Source organism: Sciurus vulgaris (assembly GCF_902686455.1).
Source record: "Sciurus vulgaris genome assembly, chromosome: 8".
In the NCBI taxonomy this organism is placed as follows: Eukaryota; Metazoa; Chordata; class Mammalia; order Rodentia; family Sciuridae; genus Sciurus; species Sciurus vulgaris.
Genome location: NC_136468.1, coordinates 78,422,391 through 78,448,785, shown reverse-complemented (window position 1 = coordinate 78,448,785; position 26,395 = coordinate 78,422,391). Strand labels below are relative to the sequence as shown.

The following is a 26,395-nucleotide window of genomic DNA, read 5'->3' as shown; positions in this document are numbered from 1 at the left end:
CAGCATTTCTCACTTGTGCTGCAGAATCAAATTAAGTAATGAGCAAAATGTTTAATAAATATGGGTAGGATCTGTGTTCTGTACCAAAAGAAAAACTGAAAAAAAATTATTTTGAATTTGTTAAACAACGATCTTTCAGGAATGTTTTTCTTTCGTGTAAAGTGATGCTGTGAATGTTAATGCTTATGGCACTGCTTTAAGATGAAAATTGGTATTAATTACTTGAATGCAGGCAGAACTCTGCTCGTTATTCTCCACAGAACCCTGGCAATAATTTACCTAGCAGCACAGTAGTTCATGCAGATCAAAGCAGCCTTATTTAAGTGTGTCCAGCGGGCAGATTTTAGCTCTGTGTCTTATACTTATTAAAAAAAAAAAAAAAAAAGGTTTACTTCTTGAGAGACAAGACATGCTTAACTAGGCACTTCATCCAAATCCTACACTATGTAAACTCATATGAATTCCTCTTGTTATCTGGGAAGAAGCCCCTCCATGCCTCAAATACTCTAAAATCTGAGGCGAGAATAGAACAAATGTGGGAAAGCCAGTCTCCTCAAATGAACAGCAGCGTGTTTTCATTTAAATTAAACTTGAATGTGAACTAGATTCAGGAGAGGAAATGGCAGAGGAGAGTTCGGAGTTGCTATAGAATGTGTCTGCCTGCTTCAGTTCCCAGACAAGTTAAGTCCAACTCTGAAATTTCAGGCAATTTGTATACCAAGCTCCTCCTTTTCTGCAGCCTTCTTTTCCATTGGTAAAATTCTTTTGCAGGGTCAAGTAGGGATCCCACCCCTTCTCTGTGTTTTCACTCTGAAGCTCTACACAACTTTACACCTGAATGAACGCCAAACCTCTGTGGATATATAAAGGGAACCTTGAAGAGGAATTTCACAGCTACAGTGTAGAAGCAGAGGGAAAGGAATAAACCAGCTCTTCAGTCAAGCAGATCCTCTACTCACCATGCTTCCTCCTGCCATTCATTTCTATCTCATTCCCCTTGCATGTATCCTAATGAAAAGCTGTTTGGCTTTTAAAAATGATGCCACAGAAATCCTTTATTCACATGTAGTTAAACCTGTTCCAGCACACCCCAGCAGCAACAGCACGTTGAATCAAGCCAGAAATGGAGGCAGGCATTTCAGTAACACTGGACTGGATCGCAACAGTAAGTGTGGTCTACTTGTACAGATTTTCTTCTTTTTTGGTAGCATTAGCTCACATTCCTGTAAAATTATTCCATTATTAACTAATTTGAACTATATATATTTTGTAAAACAATCTGGAAGCAATCTGTTGCATGCATAGATTGGCAATCTTCCCTAGGTATGATTTTAGAGTTAGCATAATGAAAATAGTGGCTTGATAATGCTAGTACAAAGTTTAGTTTTCAGACATCCACAAAGAAAATGTATCCAGGAATCAAACTGTTGGTTCTCTAAATCTATGCAAAATGAGAATTTTAAGAAGCTTTGTTCTACATCATTTAAATTTAGGTTGTTTTATCAGTTTACTTCAGGACCTGTGCAATTTTGGTAGCATGTATAAAGGTAGCTCACCCTAAGTATGTATAATAAATCACAAGGGGAAAAGGGAAGCTTTTAGAGAAAAAAAAAATTGTCCACATGGATTTCTATAACATGTCTACTGAAATTGTTTAAAGTTTTGATGATGCTCAATGTAAAAGAGGGATAAAACTAAAAATGTTGGAGTCACATTTTTCTGAAATAAGTTGTTAACAGGATCAAATTTTAGGTAATTGTATATTTCTATGAGATATGGAGAACATTTTTATAATTTAAGATATTTAAAATGACAGTAGTGTTGTGCAGGAAGCATTCTGTTTAATTGGTACACTAACTGACCACTAGTTAAGGGGAGTCAGATTTCTTCTAGCTTTTGTTTCATTCTTTCCCTTCGAAGGGTTCACATGTTAATAATCAGGTTTTAAGACAGACAGAGAGAAACAGTGCACAGGAAATCTTCACAAATCTTTTGCACCTCCTCCTTAAACTCCATTCAACTGTTAAAGCAGTTTTGACCTCTGGAAAGTCAGAGCTAAAAAGACTGGTAATGTCTTCTCAAGAAATCCAAGGTGTTTTCATTTTCATGAAGATGTATGTTTTTAAGAACAGAGGCATATCTGATTATTATCAGATTACTGTGCAATGTGGTGGGTATTCATTGTCAATGACCTGTCAGTGTAAAAATGCTGAATCTACGTGCACAGGAACAAAAAACTAGACAAATCAAAATCATCTCCGGCTGTTTCCAGGTGCATTCCTAGGGCAGCTGCAGGAAGGTGAGCTGGACTCAGAAACAGGCAAGACCAGCACCCTGCCCAGGCCAGTTGTTTTCCCTTTAATTTCAGTCCAAAACTCTAGGTCTATATGTGTGCATGTGTATACAAAAAAATATTTTCCCACAACTATCACATTTCCCTTAAGCTATATATCTTACCTCAGAAGTGCTGAGGCACAGAGATGAAGTAAAACTCCTAGTCCACTTTATACTTAGAGTTAACTTTCAGTAGTTTATGTACAACCACTTTAATGTATTTTATAATTTTTATTTTTTACATTTCATCAACCTATGCTTTTAAATATTCTTTTTTCCCCCCTGGTTAACAAGACTTGATTTCTTTCCAAGTTTGTTATAAGCAATTCTCCTAAAGTTTAGATAACAAAACAATGGTAAGGAAAACTTCAAATATTTCAACATTAATTTTTATTTTAATTACATAAGGCATGTAACAAGAAATAGTCAATTAAGGAATAGACTTATCAAATGTGAATAACTTAAACAAAAAGTTTGCCACAACCAATATTCAGGAAATGAACACCATGGTTCCTTTTGCAGTTGTAAATCAGACATGTTAAGTATTTTTCTGCCATAAAATTCATGGAAATGTAGCCAAGTTGTTATGGCAACCATACGTTCCTGATTTAAGGGTTTTTATATTCTTTAAATTTTGAGTTGTAGTGGCATTTTGCATTTCAAACATTTTACTATTGGTATTTTAAAAAACATAGCTTGGGAATTTAGGTTTAAAATGTAGTTATTAAGCTTGATATGCAAAATGTCAGAGGTTGTACCATATGTATGATTCTATGCAGCTGAATTTTATAATTGAAATCAAGTATTATGGAGCAAATATGCATTGCACACAATATATAAATACTTTCCACATTTTCTCAACAGATTTTTTTTAAACCTAATTAAAAGCACTTGCAGACATTAGCCAATATGACCCATGAGAAAGAGAACATGAAAGTGCACTCTTTTGAACTCATTGAAGAATGAATATTTACACATAAATGGAATAGCTGCTAAACCCTTTCAGGGAAGTGAGACTAAGCAAATGAGATTTTCAAATATTCTAATAAACAATTAGCTAATGTTTTACATGAAAAAATCAGTCCTCATATTATTTTTTTTCCAAAAAATGTTATAGCCTTTATGTAAATTGATGATTTTCATGAAAGTGTCTCTAACAACTATCTAGCAGATTTTTACACTGTGAAAACAAAGTAGATGTTCACTTTCTCTTTACAATTTGTTACCATTTGAATATTATTTTTGTCACTGCAGATTACTTTTTAAAAAGATGTTCATGTGCTTTTTGTCTTTGATACATGTTATTTTCCATTTTCTGCAGGTCGGATTCAAGTGGGTTGCCGGGAACTTCGTTCCACCAAATACATTTCTGATGGCCAGTGCACCAGCATCAGCCCTCTGAAGGAGCTGGTGTGTGCCGGCGAGTGCTTGCCCCTGCCAGTGCTTCCTAACTGGATTGGAGGAGGGTATGGAACAAAATACTGGAGCAGGAGGAGCTCCCAAGAGTGGAGGTGTGTTAATGACAAAACACGCACCCAGAGAATCCAGCTGCAGTGCCAAGATGGCAGCACACGCACCTACAAAATTACGGTGGTCACTGCCTGCAAGTGCAAGAGGTACACCCGGCAGCACAATGAGTCCAGTCACAACTTTGAGAGTGTGTCTCCTGCCAAGCCAGCCCAGCATCACAGAGAGCGGAAAAGAGCTACCAAATCCAGCAAGCACAGCATGAGTTAGAACTCAGACTCAGACTGGACTGACTACTAACCATCTGCTTTACAGATTTGATTGCTTGGAAGACTCAAGCCTGCCATTGCTATTTTCTCACTTGAAAGTATATGCTTTCTGCTTTAATAGAACCCAGCAAACTGTCCTAAGTATCAGGACCTTCTCTGGGAACTGCTTTTCCTTTTCAAGTTTTTCAAGATGTATGTATGTTCATGCGTGCAATTTGCATTTAAATTCCACACATCCCGTAGTTTTAATTCCCCATAATTCTTAAAAGACTATTGACACTATATACACCCCTAAACCTGAATCTTTACATTTTAAAACAGAAAAAGGCTCTCTTACTCTCCATTCCCTAGCCCATCCCTGCCCTTTCCAAACAAACCCCCTTCAAAACAGAAAAGTTAAAAAAAAAGTGTTGCTATGAATCTTCATAGTAACATTTCAGAAAGGTGCTTTTTTGGTAATTTTTCATGGGAACAATTTAACAGCCAGAGGAGATCTTCTTCTGAAAGAAAAAAAACTTGTGACATTTCACTTCAAAAATAAGCCCTCTAGCTTTTTACATTTCATAGTATGAAATTATATCCTGCATGCTGACCCTCGCTTGGAATGGAATGCCAGAAATGCATGGCAGCAGCTAATAAGTAAAGCTGATTATTTATTTGTCAATGTTATTATTTAATGAGCTCTCACATGTGATTTTTTTTCAAAATGTTAATTTTTTATGTTTTGAAGCTTTTTCATGTGCCTTAATATTTTCCTCTATGATTTGTGGTTCAGCTAGATATATGAAATTACATGTTGTAGATATGTAAAATAAATATTTTAGTCTCCTTATTACGTATGTATTTCATCATGAACTTTATCAAATATGGATCTTTTGAAATCACTAAGATGCTTTGTAAAACTGAATTATGTAATACTTTATAGTCTGTGCAATCAGAAGGTGACTTGACCTTCAATTCCATTAGTTTCTTTTAACAAAAATAAACACTGCCAAAAGTTATTGTCCTTGCCTATAACATATGTAAAGAGGTTCATGTTTGCAAAAATTATGGAATAATGGTGGGAGTATTTTTTTTTAGCCTAGTGATTGAACTCAGGGCTTGTACATGCTAACCATATACTCTACCACTGACCTACATCCCCAGTCACAGTTATTGCTTTTTTTTTTTTTTTTTTTTTTAACTAAGTCACATTCAAACATGGACAGAAATGTCTATAATAAATAAAAAAGAGCAAAAGGGAGACCATCTCTTCAGTAAATGGGATGGTTGAAAAAGTTGGGTGGCAGTCCAGGAGTGAGTTGTAATAATACCGAATTTATACACACCAGTAGATGCCAAGTCTGCTGTTCATTATAATCACCTGGGGGAGATATTGTAAGACCCAATGCCCCTTGGCTTCCATCCAAGTTACATCAGAATTTCTGTGGGTGGAACTCAGATATCAGCAGTTTTTATAAAGTTTTCCAGGTGATTTTAATTGAAGCTAAGTTTGAGAAAGAAAGGAATGTGGAAAAATCAGGCATTGAATATTAATTCATGGTCCTCAAGTCAAAAAAATTGAATGAAATAAAAACAACAACAGAAAACTCCCAACTTAAATTTCAGTGTTTTCAATTCTGGCATGTTGTCATATTAAACAACATAATCATAGTCTTGGAACAGTTTATAGATCATTTGGTTTATGTGTTAATTCAATTAACTGATTAATACCATCACTCAAATGAGGAAAATCCAATGGATTGGGCTATGTATTAGTAAGATTTCCTGGGTTTTCTGCTTCTGGATTCTGAGCATGGAAGACTCCTTAGTACTTTTTTTGTAGTAACTTGTTCCTCTTTTTGTAATTTCAACCTAAAAATTACATGAATATTACATATAGCATACTGAGCTAAATAAGGACATTAATATTGCACCTTCCTATGAAAGACAGAAGAGTTTCAACATATATAAAGACAAAGGTTTTATAATAATAGGTTTTATAATAATATTATTATATCATTAAATAAAGAAATAAATGATAGTCTATTTATTTTTTAGTTTTAATAACCGATATTAAATTATATTATATCATATGAAAACATGGGGTATTCATAATAATTATACCTGGATATACCACAAATGTATTATTTCATTTGTGTGGGCTCCTGGTTCAACCTCAACATGGGATATTAAAGATAATTAAGATAATTATTATGATTTAGAGCTGAGGTATCCCCCAAAAGCTCATGTGTGAGACAATGCAAGAAAATTTAGAGCTGAAATAATTGAGTTATGAGAGTTTTATCTCTATCTGTGGACTGAGACCTCTGGAACTGGGAGCCCCAAAATAAATGTTTCCTCCTCTAATTGTTCTTGTCAGGTCTTTTGTTCACAGCAGCAAAATAGGTGACCAAAAAACAATTTAGCCATTTCTTCCTTCCTCATAATATAGCATCTTCTATGGAAGACCTTAAAAATGGTGTCAAGAAATAGTGTGTCATATGATCTGAAGCATAAAAAACATTTGACCTAGGAATAGTTTTTCACAACCAAGAAAACCATGTTATTACCTTTTACAAATAGAACATTGAAGCAAAGGTTTTGGTAAAAGTAAAATGCTACTGTCTTAACTCAGTTAATTACTAATAGTATATTAGTAAATATTTCATGAATGTACTAACAGGAAATGGTATAAAACAAACATGTATAAGACTTCTGTATTCTCTGCTAAGCCAAGAATTAGATATATTTCTCATGGTCATGTTCAATTTGCAAGTCCATTTCAGGCCATGTTACATTGCTGATGCATTCTTTGCATGGTATTTAACAAAAGTGAGATGAAAAGGTCAGCAATCAAGAGCAAAGGCCCAGGATTAAATTCATCTCTCAATGAAGTCAAAATTAAAAGTCAACAAGAAGAATAGCTTTCTAATTACAATTTAAGAATGTTAAACAGCACTTGTGTCTGAATTGCTGATTGTATTTTAGGTCCTTTTTTTTTTTTTTTTTTTTTTTCTAGTTAATTCACATGTTCCCATCTGATGACCTGCATGCAATTTCATTTACTAAGTATCATTTCAAAATGGTGGATTATGATAATTTCAGCAAGTACTGACCTCTAGTTTACATCCAAAATATCTCTAATACTGAGCCACAACCCCAGCTCCTACATTTAACTCTTGAAATTTCTTGTGAGTACTAAAATGGTCATTTATTCCATACATTAAACTTGGCATTTACATACTTCCTCTAGTCATAAGTTGTAGTAAAAAATGATATACATGGAAAATTTTTGGTGGAATCTTTGTAGAAACCCAGAAGTATACAGGAAAAATAACAGGATGCTCAGTGGTAGAGAATAGTGTTTTCTTATTAGACTACATGTACTTCCCTCAAGATCTGATAGGGATGACATCCAACATGGTTTCTTTAGAATCTGTTAAAATAAAATTCTATGTTAAAATGGATTTAGATTTATGAACTAAGTAGGTATTTGGCCACTGGAAATCTTTGCTAACATTCACTAAGAGAGATCTGATGGAACAGATATCTCGAAGGTCATTGTATTCTTGAGTGTCAGTTACTGGTTCCATTAGTGGGTGCATCATTCCTACAACACATTTGATGCACTCTCCTGTATATTTTGCAATTTGTGTTGAAGAGATATAGGGTAACAACTACCACAGAAATTTCACTGGGGAGAAATTTTAATTTCCAGATTTGAGAATTGATTTAAATTAATTAATGCAAAACTGACTACATAATTATTCCCAGAGCAAATTAGACTGTTAGAGTCTATCATCTACATTGACTCATTTGCCAAAAGATTTATTTTTTTCTTAACAAAGAGTGAAACAGTTTGAAGAATTTCTTATGAAGGAACTTATATTTACCTTTAATTTTAGTAACAGTTATCTTGTATTACTGATTTAATTTTTAGCAGTGGAATTAGGTGCTTGAATATGAGGTAGAATGTCTAAATTGAAAGACACTGTCAATAACTCAGACAAGTTTTACCCAAAGTTTATTGTTTTTTAAAATTTTTTTTAGTTTGTAGATGGACACAATACCTTTATTTTGTTACTTTGTTTATTTTTCTGTGCTGCTGAGGATTGAACACAAGTGCTAGGCAAGTGCTCTATCACTGAGCCACAACCCCAGCCTCCAAAGTTTATTGTTATTAAAATTGATCAAGTGTTTGATATGATTTTAAAATAAGTTGCTGTTAAAATATAGTATTGTGCATAATCAATGTGTATAGGTTTTTTTTGTTTTTTGATTTTTTTTCCGTGGTGCTGGGAATTGAACCCAGGGCCTTAGTGCTTGCGAGGCAGGTATTCTACCTACTGAGTTATATCCCCAGCCCCATCTTTATAGTTTTTATATAATCAATCTTTCACTAGAATTGAATTCCTCCTTTGAAATTTATTAACTTTATATAAATTTAAAAATTCTTTATTTTACAACATTGGCAAATTTGTCACAAAATGATCATTTGAATCTTTTTATTCATTGAATTATTCATATAAATTTGATATTCAAATACAGCCTAAATCATGAACCTAGTCATTCAATAACCAAAACTAATAATTCAAAACTATTGAACAATCCTCCACAATCTTTAAGAAGCCCCATTTTATGTAAAATAGTTAACAATTTTTCTTGACTTGGACTTTCTATAAAACTGCCTTAAATCCCCTTTTAATTTCCACATATAGTTTGCAAGTTATAAACATTATTCTCTTGCCTTTTTCTAACTTTCTCAGGCTCATAAGGTGAAATTTCTTGTTGCCACAAATTTTTTATTAAAAATGAAAGACAAGAAAATTGTCAAATGCATTTAATAATTTGTTAAAAGAATATCATTTTGCTTATTTTTGATGCTATCTTTCTTAGCTGCTGATTAATTTTGTCTCCTTTCTATAATAAAAAAAATTTATGTTTAATCTGTGATTAGTAGGAAATCCTAAAAGGTAATAAATGAAGTTTTCAGTTTGACTCATCTGCAATGTTGAAGACATGAACTTATTGAAGACAAGACCTGGGATCTGGTTTAAATTGTGCTAATACTAATTTATACTTCCTTCTTCAGCTTAAGATTCAGTCATTTCATAAACATTATCTAATATCTCTTTAAGTCAGGGAAGACTTAAAATAAAAATAAATTACTGTTATAAACAAAAATAAGTTGCTGCCCAAAATGTTTTCCAACTCTAAAATACTCATTTTCTATTAACCCAAACAATATGATCATATTTCTAATCATGAGGACAACTACAGAAAGAAGATTGGATTTATACTATTCTTTACTTCTGATTATGTTTCTGGTTCATTCAGTTATGAAATTTCAGAATAAGATTTTGGCCAAATTTGTTATGGAACCTCTTTCATCATATCCAATATCTCCAGTAGACAGGAAACGTAAGGTGAAACTGGAAACACATCTCTGAGAACTAAGACTAGTACATTACAGGTATTTTATATTCCCTCCAAACTTGAACCAACACAGGAAGATGCAAAAAAACATGGAAAAGATGTGTGAACTTGATACAAAACAGATAATAATTTCTCTCTGTTAAAAACTCTATTACCTCTTTGCTTCTAGAGAAAGTAATAAGAAAAAGTAACTGTGACCTATAATGGGAATTTTTATGAGATAATGATGTGTTTTTCGAAAGTTTTCATTTAAAAAATTTTAAGCATACATATTGCAATGTAAGTAGGATACTAATATTTCTAGTTAATGTATCTTATGCTATTTGAAAGTCATTCATTGATCAAATACAGTGAAAAAATATTGAAAACTTAGTCAGGGTCTATTGGGTTCTAAAAAACACATTGGGGAACAAATGGCAATCCAATTAAGAAAAGAACAAATGCCCTATTCCAAAATGCAAAAGTAAATATGTATAATTCTATCCTTGAGCAAAACTCACAGGGTTTCATAGCTATCTAAGTTATACTATCTGGACTTAAAACAGGAAGAATATCTTCCAAAGGGGGATACTCATATTGTCAGAAATGTCTGAGATAAACAATAGCAAATAATAAAAGCATAGAGGTAATAATTACCTTTCTTTGTAATTGTAAAGTCTGCCAAATAGAGTTGAAATCCTCACTTTTTAAGCACTAACTTCTTTGAGAGGATCTACATCTTGTATAAAATTGTTAGAAATTTTATACAGATTTTTCAATTTTTTATTTAACTTTTCATCTTCTTGTAAGTTGCTTTTTGAAGTTCATCTTTTATGCACGGATATTAAACATAAAAATTCCTGCTTTATGATAGTTTCCAAAAGTAAAGTCATTTTATTTCAGGTGATAGAATTTGTTCAGAAGCAATGGCTTATACAACTTTGGCAAACAAAATATGTAGAGATTTATTCATCTGGGCCACTACACATTGCTCATATCCAATATTTAGTAAGATATTTTAAAGTAATTACACACATTTGAAAAGATGCCAATATAATTAAATTGCTCAGGAGAGGAACGTATGATGATAGAGATGGTCTGCCTGGCTGAAGATATTAAGGTCCGAGAAAAGAAATCTCCAAGGACATGGAAAATTTTATGGATCATACTGGATGATTGCAGGGATATCATGAAACTGTGCTGTTATTTTATAAGTTAAGTTGGTACTCTGTCAGCACACAAATGACAGAGACAGGAAGCAGATCTCAGATCAGTAAGTTTTTCTTTTTTCAGTGGTGGGGTCAATTGGACAGACACCTGATGTGGCTCATTTTCAAGGATAAAATGGCTGCTGGCCATGAAGTTCTAGGCTTTATATACAGCCTTAACAGAGCCAGGCCATGGGAAGAGTTAGTTACTTTTGGCAGGCCCTTTGGTGGGCAGGGCTAGGTCATGGGAGTTTTTGTGGCAGGACCATTCAGTGTTGGGTGGGAAGACAGGTAGTTAACCATATCCTTCAATATGTGTTTGAGGGAATAATTTTTTTAAGGCTTGAATTGTGTTTGTGTAAATGTTTATTATATCCCCATTTCTTAATCCTTATCACTGGGGAGAGATCCAAGAGAATGTCTCCAGCAGATGTTGGAGCTGGAACAAGGCTCTTTTTTGATCATTGTGTTCTTTTGGAGTTAAGCATGTATGATTCTGTAATATTAAACTAAAACAGGTGTGGTTACTGGACATACTGGGTTATGGATTTTTCTATTATTTTATTTTCTCTTTTATTGTCAGTAGTAATGATAAGCATGTTCAATGGGAAGATGACCACAATACCAGAGCAGCTTATGGTGAGCAGAAATGAAAAGCTGGAAAATGCTGATGGTAGTGAAGCCAGAACTGAGGACAGGCAATTAGTGTAGAAATAGGGAATTGGGTCAAATCGAGAAAATGGAGGCCATGAAAGCCATCTGCTCTAGGAAGCTGAAGACCACCCCTGGGAGATTGGAATGTCCAGAACCCTTTTGATCACCAAGGTTACTTGCCTATACTACCCCTCCCATAAAAAGCTGCAGGCAGGGAATTGCTATTTAATGCCTCCAGGACCCCTACCTGCCTGAATCCTTCCTGTGGCCCTCCCCCCTGTCATCTGCTTCTCACCTTTTTGCCATGTCATTGGCATCTCCCGGGCCTAGTCAAGTAGGCAGGAAGAAGAGAGATAAGCGGGGAGAGAACAGAAGAACAAAGAAGACCCTAATCTATAAAAACTGCAGGGCCCGCTCACTTCTTGGGATTCTAGAACATCAGCCATGGCCCCCTTCTCCCTCCCAGAAGAAGTCTGTGTTACTACTTTTAAATAAAACCTGCTAATATGCTTGCCGTGGTGTGCTTCCCTGGTTGTTACACTTCAACATCTGGTCACCGATAAACTGTATCAATAGGGGACAAAAAGACTTGTAAGGACACGTAGTCAACACTGTAGAATAGCTCTGGAATGAGTTCTGAAAAGCCATTCTCAGGGTGGCTGCCCAGAATAGGAACCTTGAAACACTGCACTTTCAAAAGTCCTGTTGTTTTCTTTGCCTAGTTAAACAAAATAAAGCAAAAATGAACAACCACCAAAAAAAAAAAAAAAACAAAGAAACAAAAAAAGTTCTTTCCAGCTCTCCAGTAATTACTGTTACCTATTATTCTACCATGAAAAGACTCTTTCCGTACTTACCATTTTTACATTTTTCTCATATACACGTATTTTGAAGAGAAAACACATTGAGACAAGATTTGCAAACAACACTTACTAGGACCAATGGGTTGGGAATAAGGCAAGGGAAAATAGTGGAGACACAACAGGACCAAATCTCATACCACGTACAGTAGCCACACCCCAGCATTTTATATGAACTTTACCAATTTTAAGTATGAGCAGTGATACCACTGGTTATCAGTGACAGTTCTGCTTCCTCAAATGTTGAAGTTTGCACATTAGAGACCGCAAGCATATAAAGCAGGTTTTATTTTAAAAATAGTAACACTGACTTCTCCCAGGAGCGAGAAGGGAGACTTTGGTGGTGTTCTGATATCCTAAGAAACATGAGGTACAGCTCCCTTTATATATTTTAGGTTTTCTCCTGCGCTCTTCCTCCTTATCTCTGTCCTTCCTACACACCTGACCCTGGAGATCCCGGTGGCGTGGTCAAAAGGTGAGATGCAGATGGACAGGGGGAAAGGCCAAACATCCAGGCAGGTAGCAGCCCAGGAGGTTTAATTAACAAACTTTACAACTCCCTGCAGGGAGGGACAATTCTTGGGACAGGTTACCTTAGCAACAGGTTGGAGCAGGAGCGGGCTATCTGGGTAAGGGTGGAGGAAGGGCTCTGGAGGCATTAACATTTCAATCCCCCAGGGGCAGCCTCCATCTTCAAGATCCAACCTGATTACCTGTCTACACAGACTGCCTGTCTTTAATTCTTGATTCAGCAGTAAATTCCTAAAAAGTCTGGAATCTGCCAAACTATACATACCTGACCACTTGTTGAGTCAATTAAGGTAGTCTAAGAGCCAGTAGGGAACTTAAATGATCTCTCAGTCAGAAGTTAGGAGATCTGAATTAGGCGATTCAAATTCTCTACTTCTGAATGACCTTGGGAAATTCAACCAAATTCTAACTTTCCTGAGATCAGAGCTGATATCTCTGTGTTAGTATTCCAAAAGAAAACAAAGACACACTCGATCAGTTAAGAAAGATTTATTTATGAGGTTAGTAACCATAAAGTTTGGAATGGGGTAGGCACAAGGCAAAACACAGAAGCACTGGCAAGGTTGGCAGCACCAAAGCTGTCATCACCCCAGGCCCTGAAAAATGAGGGAAGTTGATGTTATTGGAACCCAGGAGGCAAGGGCTATGATCTGAGTCCAACCTGGGGAACCTGCAAAGCAAGGGAACCAGGGGAATAATAACCTTGTCACTCTCTGTTCTTCTTCCAGTTGATCTTCTGTGAAGGCTCTCACTGACTGACCCAATATGGAGGCATCACCTGGAGTTGGTGAATTCCATATGGGCCAGTCCTGAGCTTATCTTTCATTATAACATCTGGAACGGTGTATTGCATTTATTTGGCATTGAGTTATTACAGAATCTCTCCTGATTTCATTGTTTTTTAATCCTAAAATGCAGATATTAAGATGCTCTCCAAGATCCTTTTTTAATATCAGCCTTCCTGCTTCAGTATTTTATGCTGGTGATAAGAATGTGAAAGAGACAAAATTTGGGAGAAATGCTGAGTTTTGGATGCCTTACCTTAACATCAGATATCAGATACCTCAAGAAACAAAATCAACCTAAATTAAATAAGAAAAAATAAAATCTGAGATAAAAAAATTTTAAGCAATGTCATATAGCATATTAACCTATACAATAAAACTTTGTTTACCAGAGACTCCTATAGCCTCTGAGAATTTTTCACATATTTAGAGATTGGTTATTTTTGTTATTAATATTGTTAGATATTTTAATAACAATCACATTACTAGAATATGCTACCAATGGTTAATAGATCCTAACTCTCAATATTGATAAAGAATTATCTATTAATTTCCAAGTGGAGGTTTGAAGTTTTGAAATGGGATGTTAATTGGAAGAAGGAACCATATAGTCTCTAGATCCATTAAAAATGAACTGAGAACAATAACTCACCAAATGTAATGCTCACCAAAAATGTATTACCTAAAACACAAATACTGTGCTGAGCTTATTACTTAACCTTAGGAAAAAAAGCATTAAATCTAGCAGTTTATGGTTGGCTGCCATTGTAATCTATGGTGAGAATAAAACTTCTGAATTAAAAACCCTAACATTGAAGGTCTATGGCTTAGGGTAGGGTCACTGCATAACCCTCATGTGATTTCAATACACATCAAGTCTTACCTCTATTCATGTTTCTTCCTCCAGAGCGTCAACGTAATCGACGAGCCACATGAAGTTGTGGAAGGATATCATCCCAGTTCCTTACACAGCTGGTCTCCTCATATGGAACAGCGACGATCATATGACAGTTTGACAGAGCGACAGATTCAGGGAACGATGACAGAAAGGTGCCAAGCCACTTTAGATACACATCAAAGCCAATCTTGAAACTTGGCATAGGTGTGGAATGATGGGAAATGAAGCATAGGCTTTCAGAATTTCAAAGATTTATTTTAAGGAGAAAGAACTACGTAGATAAAAGACGAGGAGACAGAATGAATGGCTATGCCAGGCTTAGATTAATGGTCACACTGCTGAGCAATCTTTAGATGTACAAAGGATAAAAAGCACTGCCAGCTTTGCAATTTCTTCTTCACCTGAATCCAAGGGCCTAGAAGCAACAACATCTGTAACTAGAAGCGAGGCCTATTCCTCTCTGTCTGCCCCTACACTTAGAAGACCACAAGTTGGACTTAATCCATTTTGGTAATACTAGTTGACTCAAATACAGGATCTTAGAATATTGGGATTTTAGGAATAGGAAAACACAAAAAGAATTAAACTAGGGAATCCATTCAATCTTCCCTTGACTTTTTATTTTGTTATTGTAATATTGCAGTGCAAACTAGTCAAGAATATGAATACTGAAACCAAATACCTTGTTTGAATCCTGGTCTTGCTATTGAATTGTTGATTACTTTGAGCAATATGTACTTTGGTTTCTTCATCTGTCAAATGGATAATTGTCTACCTGAAAAGAGTGCCCGTATACAAGAGTTCATAGTGTTAGCTGTTAATGTTAGCTATTATTGCTCTTTATATTATGATATTTCTTAAGACTAGTTGGTTCATTGGGAAACTGTGGACTTGAACAGAAACTTTTTCTTCTCCAAGCTTTTGGTCCACAAAGTAGACCAGGAGCAGGGTAGAAAGAAGCAGAGGAAATAAGAACAAGAATTCAAGGAGAGGACCAAGTATCTTTAGGAGACATTCTGGAGAAATAATTTTAAAAATAAAAAGCACTGGCCTTTTGATAGTTTTCAAGGAGGGAGCTTTTTTTTTTCACTGTGTCTATGCCTTTATGCTCTTTTTACATCATCATAGGCTTGCTATTCTTGGCTGTATTCTCATTTCTCATTTATTCACATATTTGTGTGACACCAAAATTGATACAGGAAATAGTTTTACATACTTAACTTTCCTTTTGCTTCTATACTAATCTTGACTAATGTAGTTTTTGCTTACTGTACTAATATATTAGTTAAGGGCTCACCCTCTCTCACTCATTTCTTCTATAGAAGGAATAAGAGCAACGTTTCCCTTGCTTATTCCCTGCTTTTTCTTCATTCCAATAAAATATGTCAATCCCATCCTAAAATGTTCAGATTAGCACTTTATTCAGTGTTCTTTTTATTATTCGTGTTCACTGATGGCTCATGACCAATCTCTCATGATTTTCAACATGTTTTTCACAAGGGAAAAAAAAAAAGAAGATTTTGATCATCTTTTCCCATATACATTTTAGTTATTTATTTATAAATTACATATGACCATATTAATATACTATTTATATTATAGCACACATATTTAAAATGTGTTGAATAACAGGAGCCACAATTGAATACAAATTTTCTTCCCGTATGCCAATGGTTAATTAAGGGTTAAAAAAACAATAATTCTATGCTGATCTGAATATTTGTGCCCCACCCCAACTCATGTTAAAACTTAATCCTTAATGTAACATTACCAGGAGGCAAAGGTCTTTTGGAGGAGATTTGTTCATGAGAGTTCTACCCTCATGAATGAATTAGCACCATTATAAAAGAAACCACAGAGAGTTTGCTGGTCACTTCTGCCATCTGAGGACACAATTATAAGGTGCTATCTGTGCGGAATGGAACTTCACCAGACATTGCCTTGATCTTGAACTTTACAGTCTTCAGAACTGTGAGAAAAATTTGATTGTTGTTTATAAGACACCCAGTTTATGGTATTTTGGTATAGCAGCCTGAAGGGACTACAAGAAAATAGACTTGACTGTATTATCTGAATATAATAAACTCTATACAATTTTGGAAAACTTTTGCAAGATTTTATACTGTCAATTTGAACTTTACATCTAAGCATTTATTGCACATTTCTCAATTCAATGTTACTACCCACTAAAATGCTCTTTCATCAGTACTTATGCATTATCAATTAATTTCCTTTGAGATTACAACCTAGGTTAATCTTCCTTTTATTTGCTAACTTCTTTCCTATATATTTTTCTTCTATTTGTGAAGGTGGTTCTGTATTGTAAAATTGTGAAGACAATAATATAAATGGGAAGAAAATTAACACTATCCTAAAAAACAATGACTAAATTTCAGGTACATGAGTCTGCTGTATGTATGTATGTATGTGTCTGTATACATATTATTCTTGGTATTGAAGGAGGATATTTGAAAGAAAGTGTAAATAGAGCTTTCGTTGCTAAAGATTCTTTCAGCTCAGTATGTTTTATAGCATCTAGAAACTTTATATTTGCAATTAATGGCTGCTTTTAATATAGATATTAACTCCTCACTTGTGTTTTTTATATGAAAGCCACATTAAAATTTTATATAATGTTTCATATAAACAGTAACATTTTCATTTCTATAAATGAAAAATTTTCATTTTTTCCCTCTTGTATATTAGGTTACATATAATTTGGCAATTTCAAAATGGCATCCAGATTCTTTCCTATTCTATATTTGTTTTCCATATGCAAAAGTCATATAAATGTTAAACTGGTGCTGAGTCATAAATGGTTTCTGTTACGGCAGAACATTTAAACCTTGGGTTAATGATCAAACTATCTTGGAATGAAAATAGAAATAATATTATTTTTGGATGCCTGTACCATCTGTTGCCTCCATAGCCTAAATCACATAATTGAACCCTTAGTAGTTCTAGATTTTAGGTATGGCATTTTTTTTCTCTTTAATTTGACTGAAATTTCTTGGAGGAGTAGATTAATATTTTGTATCATTTGTGTAGCTCTTAATAATAGGTTGATACCCTTCTGATGAGGAAGAATTATTCTCATTTTCCCAAACCATAATTCCCAAATAAGTGAAGGGGTTGGGCTGATTGTTGACATGAGACAGGCAGAGGTTCTTGAGACCCTCAGGTGTCACCCTTTTTCCTACCATGATAATGTGCCCCAAGGAAGCCTGGCTGCAGGTCTACTTTCCTGGCAACAATGGGTCTGGCTGTAAATTTCTGATTCCTGGCTGGCTGAGGTCCCTCTGTAGCAGGTGAGTACTAAATAGTTGATATTAATTAATAGAAAAATTCAAAGTGTTGATAAGATTTGCTGAAAGAAGCAGTTCAGCAAAATACTGGACCCAGCTTGTGTCAGGTGTTATGGATCATCTGTTTCTTGAGGATGGTGTTTTCCCTAATTTTCTTATAATTTTTTTCTGACTTTCTTTCAGGATCATTATCTTACCTCAGTGTCACACTCCCAATTTTCTTCTGTATTTCATTATTCTGTAATTCAGTCCTTTGATATTGAAATCAGCATCCCAAACAGGGTTTTGAACCTCAGACAGATGACTAGTTATAGGGCATGCCTACTGCCCTCAGCACAAAGAATCATTGTTTAAAAAAACAGAAAAATCTCAACAATGTGGATGAAACAAAGTAGGTTTTGTATGAGTCTAATTGCTGAATGTTTTCTTTGATATGGTTTTCATACATCAAAATAGGGTTTAAGGGCTAGCTGAGTCAGGCAGTTATGATTGTTTTTCTTCTTTTTGGTCCTAATCTTCTTTCAACAATGTTCATAAAGTGTTTTTCAACCATAGCCCAAAAGGCATCAATACTGACATATTCTTTTAACTTGATGGACCTTGAGAAAACTTATTCAAGTCCTTCTCTTCAGTCTTTATATACTATAACTTATGTTCCTTAAATAAATTGTCTTTTCTTACTGAAGATAAGACTTGCAATTTAATGGACCCTAGTGCTGGCCTAAGGTGAGTAAAGAGTTTACTCTTGAACAAAATCTAGCATATTTCAGGAAAGACAAAACATACCCGCTAAATGTGTTAGTAATAGGATCAGATGAACAGACAATAGTCTAGTGCTTTATTTGCAAGTCTATCTTTGAACAACATAGACTTGATAAAAGTAATTTTTTTGTTTTGCTTCCATTTCTTCATTTTGGCTAAAATGTGTCATATGTGGGGGACAGTTGTATGTATTACTTAAGTTATAATAGTAGGTTCTGTGGTATAGCTGTTATAGTTCAAGGACTGTCAGATTGGCTGTGGTTAAATTAATTCTATGTAGCCAGGATAAATTTATTTGAATTCTGTTATACTTGCCTTTGGATTAGTTTATCATAAAGATCAAGAATTTGAACCTAATACTGAATGAGAAAGAGGCATAATTCAGGAAAAGGAGACTCTAGATTAAAAAAAAAAAAAAAAAAAAAAAAAACACAGGAAAATCATGAAGAGATGGCTTACTCTTTGCAGGAAAACTGAGTTCTCCAAAGCTTGCAATTTTTCCCAAGGAAAGACATTGGCCAGAGACAAGGGATCTGGGATCGTAAGGAACACATCCTCTATTGCTTAGGGCAGTGGCCCCAAACCACCAAACCACAAGAAACATCAGCCTCAAGTTTTTTTTTTTTTTTTTTTTTTTAAACAAAAAACTTGTTAAAAACTCAGACTTCATGATCCTTCCCTAGCTCTACTGAGAAAGAGTCAGAAAACAGTGTGTTTTAACAATGCTTTAGATGGTTATAATGATACCTAAGTACAAGACCCACTGGCTTTGATTAGAGAGATACCCCTGAGCAGACACCAAAGCAGATGGAGGTCAAATGTGGTGTTGATCTTTCACTGGGACTGTACATATCCTAGACAGCCCTGGTTCTTGCATTTGTTTGCATTTTTTAAAATAAATAGAATTAATATTTTAGAGAAGTTTTGGGCTCACAGAAAAATTAAGTGGCTAGTACAGTTCCCATATAAGCTCTGTCCACCCTCTAGGACCTCCCCAACTCTCAGTATCCTGCATCAAAGTTATACATTTATTACAATAGATGAAACTACATTGATATACCATCACCCATAGTTCATAGTTTATGTTAGAGTTCATCCTTTGCATACATCCTACGGCTTTTGACAAATGTACAATGATAAAATCTGTTTTAGTCAGTTTTTTCACTACTGTGACCAAAGGACCCAATGAGAACAATTTTAGAGGAGGAAAAGTTTATCTGGGCCTCATAATTTTAGAAGTCACTGTCCATAAACAACCAGCTCCATTCCTCAGGGCTCAAGGTGAGGCTGAACATCATGGCCGAAGAGTGTGGCAGAGAGAAGCAGCTCGGGACATGATGATCAGAAAGCAGAGAGAGAGACTCCACTTGCCAGATACAAAATATAAATCCCAAAGGCATTGAACCACCTCTAACCACACCCTACCCCTTTCATTTACCACTCAGTTAATCCCATCAGGGAATGAATCCACTGAGTGAAATAAGGCTCTCATAATCCAATCATTTTCCTCTGAACCTTCTTGCACTGTCTCACACCACATGAGCTTTTGAGGGACACCTGATGTCTAAACTAAAACAGTATCCATCAGTGTAGTATCATATAGAATAGGTTCATTGTCTTAAAAATCCTCTTTTTTCTTCCTATTCATCTCTCCATCCCACCTAACCCTGGCAACTACTGTTATTTTTTCTGACTCCATGTTTTTGTCTTTTTGGCATGCAGTATAATTGAAATCACAAAGTAAGTAGCCTTTTCAGATTGCCTTTTTTTTTTTTTTTTTTTTTTTTTTTTAAAACTTAGTAGCATGCATTTAGATTTCCCCTCTCTCTTTCTCTCTTTTCTGGCTTGATTGCTTCCTTTTAGGTCTGAATTGTATTTAGTGTTTGGATGTACCACAGTTTATTTACCTATTTAGGAGGTCTTGGTTGTTTGCAAGTCTGGGCAATTATAATTAAAGTCAGTATAAACATCCTTGTACAGGTTTTTGTGTGGACAAAGTTTTCCATTCATTTGGGCAAGTATCAAGGAGATTGCTAGATTGTATGGCAAGAGTATGTTTTGTTTTGTAAGAAATTGTCAAACTACTCTTCAAAGTGGTTCCACCATTTAGCTTTCCCATCAACAAAGCATGAGAGCTCCCCTTGCTCAATTTCCTTGCAAGAATTTGGTGTTGTCTCACCAAATATTGGTTTTCTGGATTTGGGCTGTTCTAATGGTATCTTCTTGTTTTAATTTGTAGTTCGCAAATGCCATAGAAGGTGGAACACTTTTCATATGCTGATTTGGCATCTGTATACCTGCTTTAGTGAGATGTCTATTGAGATGCACAATTTGTTCATTTGCTCATTTTAAATAAGGTTGAGTTTTAAGAGTTCTTTTACATATTTTGGATAACATATGATTTTTCTGTTTTTTGCAAAACTTTCTCCACTTTGTCTTCTCATTCTATTGAAATTATCTTTCACAGAGTACAAGTGTTTAATTTTAATGAAGTCCAGTTTATCAATTATTTACTTATGAACAGTATCTTTTGTGTCATATCTATTAAATCACCACCATGCCAGATCATGTAGGTTTGTTCTATGTTGCCTTTTAGCAGTTTTATATTTTGCATTTCACATTTAGGTCTCTGACCTTTTTAAGTTAATTTTTACAAAAAGTGAAAGGTCTGTGTCTAGATTCATTTTTATGTTCCAGACTATCTTTGCTGCATTATATTTTATTTATTCTTTTGTGCCTTGACTATAATTATGTGGGTATGTTTATGGGCTCTTTATATTGTTTTGTGGAGCTATTTGTTAATTTCTTTCACTAATATTACAGTGTCTTGGTTACTGTAACTTTATAGTAAATCTGAGGTGATGTAATATTAATCTTGCAATTTTATTCTTTTCCTTCAATGTATTGTATTGGTTATTCTGGGTCTTTAGCCTTTCCATGTAAACTTTAGAATCAGTTCATCAATTTTCACAAAATAACTTGCTGGAATTTTAATTGGAATTGCATTGACTCTAAGACTTGAGTTTGGATAAAATGACATCTTGATCATATAGACCGCCTATCCCTAAATATGGAATATCTTTATATTTAATTCTTCTATGATATCATTCATCAGAGTTTTGTACTTTTTCTTGTATAGATCTTAAGTATATTTCATTAGATTTATACTCAAGTATTGTAATTTTTCAGGTGCAAAATTAATTGTACTGTGTTTTTAACTTCAAATCTGCCTGCTGGTATATAGGAAAGTGATTGACTTTTGTATATTAGCCTTATGTCCTACAACTTTGATATAAGAAGCTTATTAGTTCCAATAGTTTTTGTCAATTTTTTTTCGATTGTATACATTGAAGATAATGCTATCTGTGAATAATGAAGTCTTACCTCTTCTTTCATAATCTGTGTACTTTTTCTTATTGCATTTGCAGTACTTTCAGTATAAATCCCAATTGGTCATGGTCCGTAATTCTTTTTATTCATTGCTGGTTTTGATTTGCTTTTTATTTTCTTAATTTTTGTGACTGTTAGCATGTATGTTCATGAGAACTATTGGTCTATAGTTTTCTTTGCTTGTAATGTCTTTGGTTTTGGAATTATAATAATGTTGGTCTCAGAATGAGTTAGGAAGTATTCCTTTGGCTTCTTTGTTCTGTGAGAGATTGTAGAGAATCTTAATACTTTTTAAAATATTTGGTAGAATTCATGAGTGAACCTATCTGTGCCTGGTGCTTTCTGTTATGAAAAAATTTAAATTATTAATTCAGTTTCTTTAACAGATATAGACTGATTCACATTGTTTATTCCTTCTTGTGTGAGTTTTTGTAGGTGGTGTCTTTCAAGAAATTGGTTTATTTCACAAATGCTACAATATTAGTGAGCATAAAGTTGTTCATAATATTTCTTTATTATTCTTTTAATGTCCATGTTATTTTCAGTGATGTCACTTTTATAATGTCTTCTTATATTAGTAAGTTGTTTCTGTCTGTCTTTCTTTAGTTATCCTGGTTAGAAGCTTACTGATTTTATTGACCTTGTCAAAGAACCAGGGGCTCACAGTTTCAGATGCCTCAGTCCATAGATTGCTGACTCTATTCCTTAGGGCCTGAGGTGAGGTAGAATGTTATGACAGAAGGATGTGGCAGAGGAAAGTGGCAAAGGACAAGATACCAGGAAGTAGAGAGAGAGGGAGGAAGCGGGTGGGGAGGGGGCGGGGGAAGAGAGAGAGAGAGAGAGAGAGAGAGAGAGAGAGAGAGATCCATCCTCCCTCTCCTCGCCACCACCCCAGACAAAATATATGCCCCAAAGTCACACCACCAGTGACCTGTGACCCACCTCCTCCAGGCACACCCTACCTGCCTACAGTTAATCCCTTTCAGGGGATTAATGCACTCACTGATCAGGTTAAACCTTTTATAGGACAGCCATTTCACCTTTAAACTTTCTTGCATTATCTCACACATGAGCTTCTTGGGGACCATAATAGTGGAGTCTTATTTTTTGAATCATGCTCACAATCTCTATCTTTTATTGGTGTATTTAGACCATTAACATTTAAGGTGATCATTGATATAGTTGGATTAATATCTATCACATTTTCATTATTTTCTACCTTTTGTCCTTCTTTTTCTTCCTTTTTGGTTTTATTTGAGCATTTTATATGATTCCATTTCTTTTTTCCTTTCTTAACTATCAATTATTCTTTAAAAAAAACATTTAAAATTATTCTTTAAAAAAAAAACATTTGCTGTAGAGTTTGCAAAATTCATTACAATCAATCAAGCCCACTTTCAAATAAGTTCATACTGCTTCACTAGGAGTATAAGTTCCTTTTTAGTAAAAATTCCTAATTCTTTCCTCCTGTTCCTTGTATCATTGCTGTCCTTCATTTATTCCTAAACATATATCCGTAAGCATATAATGAAATGTTATTGCTATTACTTTGAATGAAATGTTATCTGTTTGATTAAGAAAAATATATTTAAAATTGTATCATCACTTATTCATGCTTTGATATTCTTCTATACTTTATGAAGATTTGAATTTCTGACATTTTTCTTTCTCTGAAGGACTTCTTTTAACACTTCTTGCAAGATACTTCTACTGGCAACAATTTCCCTCAGTTTTTCTTTGTTTGGGAAAGGCTTCATTTCTCTTTCATAATCTTTTTCTCAGTATTAGGGACTGAACCCAGGGCTTCTCAGATAGCAGGCAAGTATTCTACCACTGAGCCACACCCCAGCCCTCTCTTACACTTTAAAAAGACAATTTTGTAGGGGAAAGAATTCTAGCTTGGCATTTTTAAGTTCCAATACTTTACATATTATACTCTATTTTCTCTTCCCTGGGAACAAGAGTTTAACCAATAGTAGATATTTGGGGGATACTTACTCAAACCAAACCAATCTAGAACTAGAGTATGAGATTACTGAATCTCATAAACGTTATAATAAGCAAAAGAAGTTGGAAACAGAATAGTCCATATTTTATAATTTCCTATACAGTAAGTTCAAAAACAGGCAAAAAGTAATCTCAACTTTTAGAAGGCAGGAAATGTTCACATTTGGAGTACAGCAATCAGGATGCTTTTAGTCACTTATTTAAAAAGGTATCTCCCTAAGAAAAATGACCAGGTTGGTTTATAACTTTGAAGAAGGAGACAAATAAACAAACAAGCAAATAAATAAATGACCATTAGTGCAATAAAGGAAATGAGATTGTAGAAAATATTGAGTGTGTATAGTGGAGAAAACACCAGGAAAAAAAAAAAAAAAGAAAAAAAAAAAACCAACCGTCTTTGGCTAGCATAGTCAATGTGTGCAGAACCTTTGGTGATTCAAAATTGCTCCATGTCTTCAGGTGCTAAAGGTTCGTACAAAAGGAAGTACTTCAGATCCAGTGAAGGATGTTGTAGATGGGTCGGGAAGTTGTCATGATTTTTCAGTAAGGCAAAATTATGCAGTGCTCCTTATATACTTTGTAATTATTTTGCTGACCATACCCTTCTACTGGCATCTGTTCCCCTTTTATATTTCCTCCTCTGTCTCAGAGGAGGTACTAAGCATCATCAAGCATTTGAGGATTTATAATGTGGATGGATGATACTAAGAACAGCTGTGTGACTGATACTTGACTTTGTTATAGACAGACATAATTTAGATCTATTTATACATTGATTTTTGGTAGCTGAGATCCCAATATAGCATGCTTTTTTTAAGCTTCAAAAACATTTTTTAATTTTTGGAGGCTATATTTAGGCATCTGGGAAATTTCTTATATATATTTAGTAATGATAGCAAAATCTGTCAATTTTAAAAAGATCCTCATTGTATTGCTGTAGTAAATGAATATTGATAGATTGAACTCTAAATTAAATTCTACTTGAGCCCAATTTAGTCATCCATCCAAAAGTAGGTTGAATTATACCAATCTGTGAAATAGCCCTGGGCCCTAGGATAAGTAATGAATCAATAACTAAGCCTTCATCATCACTTTTTTCTTAATTAACTTGTGACCATAAAAATTCATTTTTTATAATTAGAAACAATTTGTAGAAACACAAAATGTTTTTACAACTTGTTGTTAATATGCAACAGACTAAGCAACCACTAAGAGATGTAATACTGATTGATGAGGGAAAGATTCTACTCTAGTTACTCTTGTACTCCAAAGTTCTTAGTTTGGTTTTAGACCCCTGCATGTTGCTGGCTGTCAGATTACATCATCTGCATGAGAATCAACTGATCTTAGCAAATTTAATTCTCCAGTCTGGTAAGGGGACAACAATTTGAAGTTTCCTTTGAAAAGAATGATTTTAAATCAACTCTTGACTACTGAGGATCTAATTATCTAGTTTTCTTTATCCAGGGCTCTGCCCCTCCTCATCCCTACTCCTTGTTTTCCAGCCAATTCACTTCTCATTAACTGAACCAGAAAGGAAGTGGCAGGGTGAGAAAAGAGAAGGAATTTAATTGTTGTCAACTGAACACATTGGTATAACTCTGGGCCTCCTAGTATTTTTATAATACATTATAGAGCTGATATTCATCAACTGCTTCTGTAAAGTGCTATTTAGGAGAGTGAGAAAAATCACACTTAAATTTGAGTTTTAGGGAAGCAAATATAAATAGTACAGAAAATGTGATTATTTTCTAAGCTTTAAGTTTATGATTCAATTTATGAAAGTAAAGATGCTGGTATGTCAAGTGGTTAAGTTTTAAAATTCAATCTGTAATCTTTCTGTTTTGTGTGTAAAATAATTTCTTGGGTTATGTATTTGGGAAAAAAGTATACTTCATCCAAAAAAGGCTTATCTTTGAAAATGGATGGTATCTATGTCTGAACACACTGTAATTAATTTTTCTTTCCTTCAAACATGAAATTATGGTCTTCAGAAAAATAAGAGCTTACATAAGACTGAATTTTAATCAAAAGAAAGAGCATGATTCATATAGATTTATAACAAATATGTATATCCATAAACACAGAAAATAATAACAATGCAACTTGAATAAGGGAGGAACATGAAACACAGGAAATAAATTTAACATAAAGTCTTATTGTTTCTAATCTTTTTCACAGTGAAGGAAACTGAGGGATACTTTTTACTGAATTCCATCAAATTGATGATTGAATGAATAACTCAAAGTTTTGAATGTGAATAAACAATCATAATTTTTAAGTTAATTCCTGCACTCACTAAGTATTTATTGAGTACCTGGTATATACAAGGTACTCCTCTGCCATTGCCAGAGAGGCTATAAAGACATAGACAGGTTCCTTTCCATGAAACTTTCACTACGTGGAATGACTAAGGAATACCACTATTGGGAGAACCCAACAGTGCACCAGTAGAGAATAGAGCACAAAAATTGCTTTCCTGATTAACTGCCAAACTTCTAGCACTCCTGTGGGTGGCAGGTTGATTG

General features: G+C 34.5%; 1 protein-coding gene across 1 annotated transcript; it reads left to right on the top strand.

Moving 5' to 3' along the window:
- The first annotated feature begins 806 nt into the window (after window positions 1-806).
- On the top strand, window positions 807-5,750 carry SOSTDC1 (sclerostin domain containing 1). The gene is made up of 2 exons (XM_079150835.1): window positions 807-1,165; window positions 3,656-5,750. The coding sequence occupies exons 1-2, from the start codon at window positions 961-963 to the stop codon at window positions 4,069-4,071; spliced, it is 621 nt and encodes a 206-aa protein (XP_079006961.1). The 5' UTR covers window positions 807-960; the 3' UTR covers window positions 4,072-5,750.
- Window positions 5,751-26,395: the final 20,645 nt, after the last annotated feature.